We start from the raw sequence: 13641 nt of genomic DNA, 5'->3' as shown, positions 1-13641 counted from the left end.
TTTGAACAGTCAAAGAAAGCAGTTTGCCACGAGCTCTAACAAAGCCGCCCGTCTCGGTTACGCGAGAAACCAAGCTCGTGGAAAGTGACTACGGGACGCCTGATCACGTGAATATATTTTCCATGATGCCATCGGACTGTGGATTGAGGCTGATAGAAGGCAGCCTCACTCGCACCACTAGTATATTGCAGGCCATGATGCTATCAGTAATATCCCTGCCAAAGTTTTCCAAACAATATTTCTTTTTTCCCCACTCAGCCCGGGTCAAAGTAACATGCGACGCTTCGCCGCCGGCCGCGTCATGGCGATAATCAGAAAAATTACTCGATGCGGCATCCGGAACAATTCTTCCAATTTATGAAATCCTGGAGAGGTGCAATGCTCTAGAACCTTATTAACGCAGGTAAGGTGGAAAAGCGCGTCTTGTTCACAATGCACCGCTTACGGGTTCCGAAGTGTTGGCACTCATGGGCTCGTGTAATCTACAACGTCTTTGCCCTGACGCTGAGCGTTCCGCACAAACTTACCAAGCACAACCAGCAGCTTACTTCAATTACTTCGGCAGACATAACTGCCGAAGTAATTGTTCTGTCCGATTTCGGCTCAGAAGCAGGCGTGACCAACGGTGCATCTCCGGCCGCTTGGAAGCCTTATGGACGGCACCGGTCACAGTTTAATGTAGATTTTTCTTGGCGCTTTAAGTGGCAGTCGTATCCGACAGCCTTCTAAACGCGCTTTCAAGAGCAACAGCCAGCTTCAGTTAAACTTTCAGGAATTTTTTTTTTTTTTTCAAAATGACGCTCTGAGAGCTTGCGCGCCGTGTGAATTTTGTTTCGGATGGCAATCCAATTCCACTGCCACATTGCGGAGTGCGCAAAGAACTGAAGGCACCGAAGACGCGAAAACGAAACTATGCCGTGAGACATCGCTTGGGCAGCGCTGTACGAGATGCAGCTGTGCGGGCTGTCTCTTTTTTCGTCATTCGCTTTTCCTGGTCCAATAGGGCTCAAAATGCGCCGTTTCTGGATTCCGACAGACGAAAATTATGTTGGATGAAAAGGGTCACCGCAAAAATATTGCTGCAGCCCGCGGTGTAAGAATATTTTGGGTGTTGACACTGACCGCCCGCCACGGCGGAGAGCGTGCACAGATAATGTTCGCCCTCTATAGGGAACGTGCGCTGCCCAGGTGGCACTGCAGTTATTCCACTGTTCGACTAAAAACTGCTGCCGTCAGTCGCTTGGGCCGCTACAAACGCGAGGGCACATTCTGAACGATTAGAAGCCCGCGTTTGGTTGATAGCACTATCTGCCACACTTCTGTAGACATAACCCCGATAACTGACACGCACCACGTGTGGCTTCGACAGCGCGCAGAAGCTCACGCCAATAAGCTCAGGAAGGTGGCGTGGAATAGCACCAAGAGCGCCCCCAGAACTGCTTGCTCCTCTCGCTATGCTGTGTGTTACGGCGCTCGCGAACGTGTGGCCGCAGCGTTTTCGGAAGCATGGTGGGGCCGACAAGCGGCGCGCTTGAAAGCTAAGTGGAAAGGATTCTGCTGTTCCAGCAGCCAGGCGCATCCCCCGCGTCGTCTGCTCAACGAAATCTGAGCTCATTAATTCTCACAGGCGCCGGCGCATCTAGCCTTGCACAGGCGTGGTTTCATGCTGAGGCTGACGGCTTTATGCTAAGGCCGGTGGCGTAATTATAAGCTGAAGCAGTGAGCTACGAGAGCGAGCAACTGGAGCTATATTTGCAACAGCAATGTGTACTGCTCCTCCAACACCGGCTCAAATCGTCAGCACCGCTCCAGTCATACTGTGATTGAAGAGCGATTTGGGCCACGGTTTTATCGGGCATGATAGATGAAAGCAAAAGGAATGAAACAAAATCGACTGTGACATGCGCCTTGCATTCTTCATGCAAGCGCCGGCGATGCGATAACGCGTGATACTGCCAAGACCAGACGGCACGGTGGAGAAGACTAAGTGGTGGAACAGCAAAATTCTTTCCCTTTCGTTTTCAAGCGCGTCGCTTGTCGGCTGCACCATGCTTCCGGAGAGCGCTCCGGCCACGCTGCTTGAGGTTGCAAGTCATATTGAGAGCAATAGTACATGCGCCGACCGCAGCGGCGCGGGGGCGCTGCGGAGTAGAGGCCATTCGCTTGCGAAGCGGCAGACGCAGCTGAGCGGTTTGCACGGCTTTCGGTGCCGTTTTAGGCTGTGTTTGTCGGTGTTTTGCGCTGCCAGAGTGCATCACAAGGTGTGGACGTTAGGTTCTCGGCTTCCACGTTGTGGTAGGCACCGTGCACAAACTAAGTTTGCTAGAACTGGCTTTTTGTGTCGCGGTTTGGGAGCAGCCGCAGTGATCGTTGCGCAAACACATGTGGTGGCGCAGGCCGACGCCGTGGACGGTCGTTGCGGCCTATGTAGTACATAGTGGCTGTGTTGTTTTGGCTGTTGCTGTGCCACACCTGAGGGGTCCAGCTGGGTCCAGAAGCCAACTAGACGCGATTATGCTTCGTACACAAATTCAGGTCGGGTTACCAGAGTTGTCCGGAAGTGTCACTTTCTAAAACTGTGTTGCAGCCTGCTCACATAGAACTTTGGCGCCAGGCAATTCCCAGATCAGACAGAATAATGCAACCGAGCGGCCACGTCTGCGCGAAGCACTTTCCCGACCGTAACGATATAAAATCGTACTATGCCGAGTTCAATGGCAGGACACTTATAAATGCACCCAAGAAACCGGTGCTATTGGCGAATGCTGTGCCCAGTATTTTCCCCGGATGTCCCAATTATCTGACAAAACAGGCAAGTTCAAGAAAGCCTCCTAGAAAACGACAGTCTATAGTCACGTGTGCCAAGCAGCCACGCAAGTGGTCCGCCGCTGTCGCACCGCCCTTGGGGGCGGCCTGTGAAAAATAAAGACACCGATCTATCACGAAGCCCTGAAAAGAAACTGCGCACAGGTGGCTGGAGTACATCATGAATGTCAGCTTATCAAGGAACATGCCCTTCTTCCACCAAGAAACTTGGAAGCGCCTCCTCACTTAAGTATACAAGCTCCGTCTTCTTCGACATTCATGGTGCTGAGGTTTGTTCTCTTGTGCACTGGTCCGGGTACTTAACATTCTAGGTGCTCAGCGTTCCCTGTACCATCAGGGACAAAAGTGGTATACTCCACGCGGAGGGAGCAGGAGCAACTGAAAACTAGACTGAAAACTGCACTTCAACGCCATCTACAGGCATCATCTGGGATCGAGACAGCTAATGCGCGACCTTTATTATCAGCAGGCATGTCGCTTGGCTCGTTTCAATGTTTCGTGCTTTAGCTCGCCAAAATGCCGCAGTTTTCCGTTGCTCCGGCTCCCGCCGCGTGGAGTATACCATTTTTGTCCCCGTTAGTGCATGCCATTGCAGCGGAGCAATGAATTTTGGTCGGCAATCTTGTGGCCAGTTTCCACCCCCTGTACATTTTGGTGCCACAAAACATGGCGAGGCATGCCGGTAACATTTAAAACAAATATGCTCGCTGCATAATTTGCCGGACTCTAGAACGTTCGATGGAGAATTTCGTGACCCAATATTATTGTCAACAAGTCGCTTTACCATGCCAAATGAAATATTCTTAACTGACATCCGCCAATCGCAGTTTAGAGCCGCATAAGTATTTTACCTCTGCGCATACATTCGTCTTTTCTTGAGGGAGACAGCTCAACATCGTTGGTGTCGGCTTGGCAGAAGAGCTTGGCAGAAGGAATGCCAGCGGAATTTCCACTGATCATTTTCGCATTGCATAGTTAAAAGCGCACTGCACTAGCCATTAAAATGTCGCAAATGCACACTTCATTTCCTTTCGGTACCTGCTTTTTCATATAGCGATTGAGGCGTTCCGTAATGCAGCACAAGAGCGCAAGTTCTATTCCTGGCTACAGAGGCAATATTTGTGATGCAGGCGAAATGCAGAAACGCCCTTGAGGTTTGTCTGTACATTATAGAAGCCCAGTTGGCCGAAGTTGACTATGTTCTCTACACGGCGGGCATCATCTCACAGCGTCGGCGCATATTCACTGCTCAAGCAATGTCTGAATGTACTCGTAGGCTCTTTGGCCCAAATGTGGGAGCATGAGCGCTACGGCCTACCTTTATATTTAAGAGTCAGTGTAGTTATCTATGCTCTCGGCATTCGTGCAGATGAATGAAAAACTTTGCAGTGAACGCATTTTGATAACGAAGGATCCGAAGGATTTGCTCTGAAGGATCGCAGGGCAGCATCCTCGCTGCAGTTCCACCCATTTATGCAGTTCCAGCCAGTAGAACACAAAGTCGCCAAAAATTATTCGGTGTCGACAGCAGTTCCAATCATTCTGCGCCTTGGCGCACTTAACAAAGCGCATGTACACGCCGCGGCACCGAACCATCACACAACACCTTCATTACGGCCGCCGCAGCTCGGCAACAAGTCACCATCGATGGCGCCATCTGTCCGTGTTCGAGAGAAGCGCAAGGAGCAGTGAACAGTGAAGTTGGTTATATTAACTCTATGGTGAATAGGATCTGGTCGCACCGCCGGGTGCAGTGTCAGCACCTAAATATATTCTTACACCATGCTGCAGCCATAGGCGTGCATAGATCTCTCCATAGAGGGGGCCAAAGTTCGTGGTAGCGCTTCCTCATATTGCCTGGGTAGCAGTGAAGAGCATGGAACATAATTTGCGCACCCGTCATCCATGCCTGACTGCAGCTGACATGTACTCCGCTAAGTCCGTTTAATGTGCAACGTGTTTCTAATCGCAGTAATCGAAAACCTAACGAGGGAGCTCTAGCCCCCATTTACTTTCTCAAACGGCGCGTTCAAGGTCAGTCATGAAAGGCGTCTTGGCATGACATGGTAAGTTGGGTAAGTGCGGCGTGGTGCTGCACTTGGGCAACTTCGGCTTGCGGTCCGCCAGCACGCGGCGGCTCTTGATTATACCATCAACGGATTACTTTGATGCATGACCTAGAAGTATCGCATGCGCAGTTTTGGCGCATACTGGCAACCACCCTTACTTCACAACGTGTTTGACATTTCGAATATTCACACACTTGTACTTTCTAAAGCACTGTTGAGAAGGCTATGCACCACCAACTTCTGAAAGCGTGGGTTTCTCACAAGAGCTTTTGGTTTCGTTCTCGAAAAGTTTTCATTGACTCTTTCGCAGAAACATGACACAAAAACAAGCAAAAATAGAACTTTGTAGCAGCATGCAGCAGGATTTGCCTTTTGGCACAGTGTGCAGCGGTTCTACCACTGCCAATGCTCTCTCTCTCGAAAGCAGGACAAGCAATTTTGGGAGAAGTGGTTCAAGTGTTCAACTAAAGATGAATCTTTGGAACACACTGAAGACCTGCTTTTTCGCTATCGGGCTGAAGGAACCACTCAGCTCGGCCCCCCAATGGCTACATTCCGAATGCGCCCCAACGCAGGGGTGGCATGTTCAGAACACAAAAAGGAAAGGGGGTCTACGCATTTTCCCACAACTCTCGGATAGATGCTCGCAACGCTCCGTTCGGCCCAGCGACTTGACTCTGCATCATTTTTTTTTCCCTGCTTGCATAAGACAGTGAGGCGAGCCCGTGTTTTCTAGGGCTGCTCTTTTTCCTGCTGTTCACACTGCCAGTGTCTATCATGGGCTGAAGGAACTTGGTGAACAGCTGTCGTGTGTTCGCTGCCATGTGCAAGATGCCACTGCACTTCTGGGAGAAAGACGGGGACTTCAAAATGCCAAAGGAAAAGCCAAGCAGTTATCGCAACAGGATTATAGTCCTCTGCTGTTAAATCTCCATCACCACATGGCCTTAGGAATAGGAAGGTTTTTTTTTTTTTTTGCAGAGTTCAAAAAAAAGGTACAGGGTAGCATTCAAGGAGACATGACCACACCAGTGCACAGTTATCGTCATGCCAATTATTTGCAACGTCAGGAAAGTAGCCCAGTTTCATAAGACCGAAGAAAACTATGATGCTATATTGACGGTAGACAGATGCAGACACCACAGCAGGTGCCAAAGCCATGCATGCCAGCTGCTCTCCTTACACCACCCTGCCACAAGCAACACAAACACAGAAGCCATAAAATTCTCCACCAATCTGTAGTAGCTGAAACAGGCATGCGGTGGTCAGCCTAAGGAATGTTCCAGCATTCATAATTTCTAGCAATAGCTTTTTGCACACCTGCTGTGTACACGGAGGCATTAAAAAATACGCAAATCAAGTTGCATGATGCCATCGTCCTTTATCTTAGTGCTGTGTTGGGTTTTATGGCACATAAACAACTAAGGCTACCATGCACCAATCGATTATTTTGATCTGAGATATAAATTTCACCTTTAGCATTATGACGTACAACGCAATGAACATGCTTTTTATAAACAGCAAGCATTTATTAGACTTATTTGGACAACACTGCAGTCTCTGCCATGTCAAAACATGACCACTAATTTTTCCTGAATGGTACTTTCTGAATAGAGATATAACACAACGTGCCTCCTCATCATGCACACTCATGAAGCACAGAAATGCGCAAACAAAATGCAACAAAGAGTATGCAAGAACCAAATGTTCGAACATAAAGCGTTAGGTCCGTAGAAGAATAACCATAAGCACCAAGAATAAACTGAGAGAACAAACTGAGAGAAGGAAAAACAGTTCACAAAAACTTCAGGAAATGGCTGGTGAACCACGAACGATCACAAGCAGCTTAACATTAAAAAAATATATATTTTTACTTCAGATTTAGAATTCCTAGCCATATAAATGCAGGAGAAAAAGCAACAATACCCACATGCAGAGCAGCTAATTATATGCAAATACACTCGTGCCCTCAGCTGTTCCATAAAAAGCCAGCTCTTAAAAAGGCATAACTTTATTACAAAAAAAGCAGCTTGATTTCATTAAATACCACAGAAGTTTATAAAGGAAAGTGAAAGACCCTCCCATCCTTCTTCAGAGCCCCAAAATGATGTATTAGCAGGCCAGCTTCAGCTTGGCAAAATCATGGGCCACCTGAAGAGCCTTTTCAAGAGAGCCCAGGTTGCTTCCAATGGCCTGGGCAGACTCCTCTCGGCCACCACCCTTGCCACCAATCACATCCGAGACTTCCTTGACCCAGGCATTGGCAGTGAGGCCCCTGGCAACAATTCCCTGCACAGCAGACATTGCATGATAAGCTTATGTATCTTCACACAGCCAATAAATTCAAGACAAAAATCATGTGCCAAGAGAACAATTTAAATGCTTGTGCACTGGCAGGAGATAGAAGCAGAAGCATTACATTCAATGCTCCCAGAATTACCACAAAGGCATTAATTACCCTAGAGCCCAACATGATTACTATTTTGTGTGGTTTTTCTCAAAACCTGGAGCAGGATATTCTGCTATTAAAATATCAGTTCAAAATGTGGTAAAATGTCAACAAGTGTACAGGCCATAGCCTGTTTTCATGAAGGAAATATATACAGTCAAACCATATTATATCAAACTTGGCTAAATTGAATTATCCTTTATACCAAATAATTTCTAAGCCCCATAAGCCTACAATGAGAATGTATAGGAAAATGTGCGGCAATATCATACAAATATTAGCTGTCATATCTGAGAGATTGAGCTTTGAACTCCAGTTGATTCAAGATGTTGGCTTTTCCTCCACACATGTTCGGGGGTTAGCTTTCCCCACAGGTCCTACCGAACTTCGGACAACATCGGTCAACTCAAGGTGCTGGCTTTCCCTCAGCACACCCCTGGATGTTAGCTTTCCTGAATGGGTCTGCAGGTGCTACTGGCGCTAATGTGCTACGTAGTGCACACAGACCAATGAGAATGCGGATTTTCTATGACAAAGATGGCGGGCGCGTACCCAGCCAACCAGAACATGCGTTTTTAGGGCGTTGCGCTGTTGTGACCCTATTATCACACAGTTCGCACGTATGGTGCATCGTGCTGCCATCGGTAACTTCGCATCGTTTTTGCTGTCTCTGTCTGTACGCGATGGCAGCCATGAAATGGCAGAGCCTCCCTTTTCTATGAAACTGGAAATTATCAAGCAAGCTGAACGAGGTGAGAAGAAATTCGAAGTCGCCGCAGCGTACAAGATTCCACAAAGCACGGTGAGCACCATTTTGAAGAACAAGACTGATGTTCAGGCTAAAGCAAAGAAGAGACCTTTCAGAAAAAGCAAGCCTCGCAATGCTTGCAGCATGTGCTTTCGGTTCCAGTGACCTCCACGTGCAGTCAAAGAGACGAATAACCTCCGAACTTTATACCAAGAGGCTGAAATCTTAGACCAACGACCTGGTAGATCAAGATCGCAACATCTGCCTCGTCATAGACAACATATCCGCCCACCACTGCAGTACTAGTTTCAGCAACATAGCACTTCGCTTCCTGCCACCGAACACTATGTTGGTGCTTCAACTCCTGCGCCAGGGGATAATCCGCGCGGTGAAGGCTGACTATAGAAATCATCTGATTGAACGGCTCCTGCAGAACCTGGAGACTAAGAGAAACATAAAAATCGACCTCTCAGGCGCCTTGCCTGTACTGAGTGGGTCGTGGAACGATGTCAAAAAAGAAACCATACAGAACTGCTCCTGCCATTCTCGTCTCTGTTTTCCCGGAGGAGACTGAGCAAATTCTTTGTCGGGTGAGCTTGACGAAGACATTACGGGTCTTCATGATTTGTGAAACCAGTTGCCCATATTTCCTGGTGCTATTTGTGCTGGGGCAGCTGTAAGTGACTCTGTTTCGGTGGAAGACAATGCTGAGGCTGTGGGAGAGCTTGTGGATGAAGACCATGCGAATTGTGACGAGGACTCGACAGAACCTGTGCCCATGAGCTTCGATGTGCTCAGTGCGCTCATGGTTCATCATTATTGCATGTCGATAGAAGGCTGCAGTTTCAGCTGTTCAGAGTCAATCAACATTGGAAAATGTGTTCTCTCAGAGACAATGAGGTTGAAGAAACAAAAAGTTGATGACTATGTGCTGGGTAATCTGCATGCAGTAATTAGCTATCATAGAAGTACATTTTCTTCCATCTCAATCAGTTTTGTGTTGTTAAGTTTACTACTACTTTTATATCGAATTCACGTTATATCAAACTCGTAGGTGTTTTTTTGACAGTTAGATATATGCGGGGTTCGACTGCATATATAAAAAAAGATCCTTGCAAAGGCCATACCCAACCTTCTCACCACCCACATGGGAATAACCTTCGAAATGTGCGTGCAGAAGAGCTCCCAGGGAGCCAATCACAGATGGTGCGCAAGGACGCAGGTCATCATCATCATCATGTCAACTTTTTCCCTCCGCAAACTCCCGCTATCCATATCGGCATTTTTATCACCAGCTCCAGCATTTTGTGTCTGTGAACCACACATGTGATGTGGCTTTCATATGCTGCTTGCTGTTTTTCATGAACTGCTGCCAAGCGCTGGAATTTTAGCACAGTGAACACACATCTTAACGGCTACAAGGCTGGCTTTGAACTGAAAGTCACAGACAGCTCAGAGTCTGAAAACTCGGCAAGTGACGATCATTCAGCATAGAATAAATTCCACTCATTCCCTGATTGGTGTGTTGTTTCTACTCAAAAAAATAAAAGCATGAGCCACAACCCCAAAAATTGGCCCTCAAATCAGGGAAAAAAATGTGGCCCTTTTACACGTTTATATGGTAATTAAATGGCAGTTGGGCATGCTGTCTGCTAACTACAAAAAGCAAAAGAGGCATCCTTGAAACCACTTCAACACAAGTGCACACATTTCTGACTATATATATAAATATACTCATTGATTGCCCATTAAAAACAGACAAAAGGAAAGAATTTTGAATAATACGGCCAAGAGTTCCAGAGTTTACAGCCATGACATACACCAGTCATTGACACTGCAAGGGCTTAGAATGACACACTTCACCTTCGGCACTGAGCTCAGGCAGATGACCTTGCCCTTCTCACTGTCCTGACTGAAGAACATAGCAGCTGCATTGGGCGTCAGTGTCCTCACTTGCTTCAAAGCAGCATCGAGTGCCTGTGCAAAAAGGAAAAAGTGTCTGAAGCCCCAAAAAGTGAACGCTATAGCAGGAAAGAGGCAAACCACATAGTGCTTGCCACAGATAACAATGCTGGAAATACATTACAACTCACTCACCTTAGCATTGTCGCCAACTTCAAGAGTATGAACAATATAATCACAATCCTTCTTGTCCTCTAGAAGCTTTTTCACAGTCTCAATTGCCTGTAAACACAAACAGTGTTTGCATTAGGTGTGCAATAGGGGTGTGCGAATATTCGAAATTTTCGAATATATTTCGAATATTATATCTTTAGTATTCGAATTCGATTCGAAATCCAAGTATTCGTGTTGTTTCGAATAATCGACCCGACGCGAATATTCGTATCTAGCCGAATATTCATTGTGAGCACTGGCGTTCATTTCGGTCCGCAAGCCCTATCGACAGATACACAACAACATGGCGGCGCCTACACAGAAGGAAAATTCTTTCTTCCTGCAAGGGCCATGCCGTAGCTGACTGCACTGGTGAGCTTTTTTTGTGGCTATACCTGCGAAGCTGGTATAGTCAGAGCTGTGCACGAAGTACCTCGCAATACGTACCAGGTCAATGCGAAGTGAGAGGGCATTTTCTGAAGCTGGTATAGTCAGAGCTGTGCACGAAGTACCTCGCAATACGTGCCAGGTCAGTGCGAAGTGAGAGGGCATTTTCTGAAGCTGGTATAGTCAGAGCTGTGCACGAAGTACCTCGCAATACGTGCCAGGTCAATGCGAAGTGAGAGGGCATTTTCTGAAGCTGGTATAGTCAGAGCTGTGCACGAAGTACCTCGCAATACGTGCCAGGTCAATGCGAAGTGAGAGGGCATTTTCTGAAGCTGGTATAGTCAGAGCTGTGCACGAAGTACCTCGCAATATGTGCCAGGTCAGTGCGAAGTGAGAGGGCATTTTCTGTGGCTGGAGGAGTCGTTTCAGTTAGAAGGGAACTACTTCTGCCTGACCATGTGGTGCAGCTGGTTTTCCTTCACGACAACCTTTTACGTCATCCCAGCAACGCACTTTTGTGCTGATGGCAAGCTAGCCTTAATCAATGCTGTGTACTAGCCATCTTCTCTGATATTTCCACTGTTCTAAGAATAATGTTCGAGACTTTGATACTTTTTGTGCAGCCACACACACCTTTTGTGTTCATTTAATCATCGATAGTTGAACTGTAATGTTCTTGGGTGCCCAAATCAATGTTTTGTAGTGATTAAATGCGTCTATCCTTGATTATTCGATATTCGATTCGATATTCGAAAAATTTGATATTCGCACACCCCTATGTGCAAGTAAAATTATAAAAATATAATGCAAAATAAAAAAAAAATCAAATTAAACCCTAATGATTATGATGATGACAGTACCATGAAATACTTCATGGCAACTTAAGAGCTCCTATTTCTTAGCTCCAGCCCGAAAAAATTTATTTCGTTACTGCAACTCACATGTTTTGAGTTTCAATTCCTGACAACATGCCTGCTAACTATTTAGAAAAAAAAAATGGTGCCATGCCTTCTCTAAGAGACACCACAGGCTTGGGCAACTCCTTAACAATACAACACTGGCTTTCCAGGCTTCACCTAAACACTTGCTCGAAGACTTCAACATGCATTTGTTATGGACGCAATAACAATTTGTACTGTTCAACATGGTGTCTGCACACTTAGCAACAACAGTAAAATAGAAACCTTCACTATTTCTCACGTGCACACTAATAATCATCTTAAAATGCCACCCACATACAAAAACAAATCCATCCACACCGATAGAAAAAATTTATGCATAGTCACCAAAACACACACAAATTTGGAAGCACAAACAGCAAGCAATACATTGCTTACCAACTGCTGAGCCTGAGCCTTGTTGTTCCGATCAAGGTCATCGAGCTTCTTCTTGAGGTTCTTCAGTTCCGTTCTTAGCTCATCCTTTTTCCAATAAGAAATACTTGACTGGGAAATCTCCTGTATAAAATACATGCCACAACAATCGAGATTGTATGAGTCACAACAAAACACGGAAAATATTCTAAGATCAGGACATCCACCCGTATCATTTCAGCAGCTTCAGAGCTTATTACATTCAGACTTCATGGGCTTTCTTCCACATTAACCAAAAGTGAAGCATAGTTAACACGCTTTAGGTCAATCTGACTTGACAAAAAAAAATTCCACAGCACTTCAAAGGCATTTGCATCTCATATCTAAAGCATAGCTGACCAGTTCGCTGTGTGTCACTTGGCTCTTTTACATCTGGAGAAGGCCATCCATGGCCCACAAAACAAAAGCAAAGGCTCACGATATAACACACAGAACAACCTTCCCCTGAAACTAGTAGTTTGTTCTCAGTTTATAATTTAGTGGCCCTAAATAACAGAACCGCACCTTCTTGCACAAACCATGCTTCAAGGTTCTCCAGGACCAGGACTCCAGGACCCATCCGAAAAATTGGCACAGTAAAGGCTACACTTACAGGAATTCAATTACACCACTGTGTACAATTCAATAACACCATTCAACTTCTGAAGCAACACTAAGCCTTGATTTTCTGAACCACTAGTGACCCATGAACCACACAGCACAAGATGAAATTGATTTCTTGTGATGTGCAGCGAGCTACCAGTGGGCAACAGCTGCAGTAAGACCTCGTTGATGCGTTTTTCTTTTTTTTTTAATGCAAGGGGAAAACGTATTATCCGGGAAAACGTATGATATAAACCGCCTAATTTTAAAAAAAAACTAACTTGCTGAATGAGGTACAAATCTGAAGAGATAATTTCACTTCATAAAAATGTCGATAAGAAGTTCTTGGCGTAAGGTCTAAGCAGCTCCTTTCCTAATGCTTACGGAATTCAGACTGCATTTGCGCTGTTCGTAGTGCAGAAGAAACTTACACATCCAATCTACTGATGGTAATGGCGAAAGTAGCCGGAACCAGGTATGAAAGATTTAAAACCCTTTACCTCATTTTTAGCAACTTTCTCAACATAAACAATCTAGATTACTTTGAAATTAAAACCAATGAAACATCAAGGCATCGCCACAGTAAGTTCATCCCATTACCGACCATACGAAATGACTGTTTTAAGCTTAGTTACTTTCCGCGAAGCTGCAATGATTGGAACTCTCTTCCAGACTCTGCTGTTCTGTCTAAATCATTAACTGAACACTAGCAGCATTTAGAAAGTTTGTATGGCACTTTGTTTGTTTCATGTGCGTGTTTAGAGATGATTTTCTATTAGCTGTTATATACCTGTGTTTGTCAACACATCTGTTTTTGCACTAACAATTTTACTGTTGATATTTGACTGTTTTCTTTTCCACTCCTGTTACAGCCTCTTTTGGGGCTGACAGTATGAATGAATGAATGAATGAATGAATGAATGAATGAATGAATGAATGAATGAATGAATGAATGAATGAATGACCTCTTTCGCATTGTTTTTGGATGCTTTGCTTCCTAGCACTAACGCACAACAGGGAAGCCATCGTCGTAGCTGACTGTCGGTGTGTTTTTGCTCTTGTTGCTTTTCCCTGACAGCTCTTTATGTCGTG

The 13641-nt window shown here is 45.7% G+C and overlaps 1 protein-coding gene across 1 annotated transcript in view; it reads right to left on the bottom strand.

The window, feature by feature from the left end:
• Positions 1–6890: 6890 nt before the first annotated feature.
• Positions 6891–13641, bottom strand: part of AlaRS (alanine--tRNA ligase, cytoplasmic) — a 43083-nt gene continuing 36332 nt past the window's right edge. Inside the window, exons 20-23 of the mRNA XM_089580495.1 lie at positions 11932–12051; positions 10190–10276; positions 9956–10069; positions 6891–7184 (exon numbers count right to left, since the gene is read on the bottom strand). Coding sequence (XP_089436621.1) covers positions 7008–7184; positions 9956–10069; positions 10190–10276; positions 11932–12051 — 498 coding nt within the window. The 3' untranslated portion in view covers positions 6891–7007. The remainder of the gene's footprint in view (positions 7185–9955; positions 10070–10189; positions 10277–11931; positions 12052–13641) is intronic.

The sequence above is a fragment of the Amblyomma mixtum genome, chromosome 3 (assembly GCF_055824585.1).
Source record: "Amblyomma mixtum isolate Tamu chromosome 3, ASM5582458v1, whole genome shotgun sequence".
NCBI lineage: Eukaryota > Metazoa > Arthropoda > Arachnida > Ixodida > Ixodidae > Amblyomma > Amblyomma mixtum.
The sequence above is the reverse complement of the archived record's forward strand: the minus strand, read 5'-3'. Positions and strand labels throughout refer to the sequence as shown.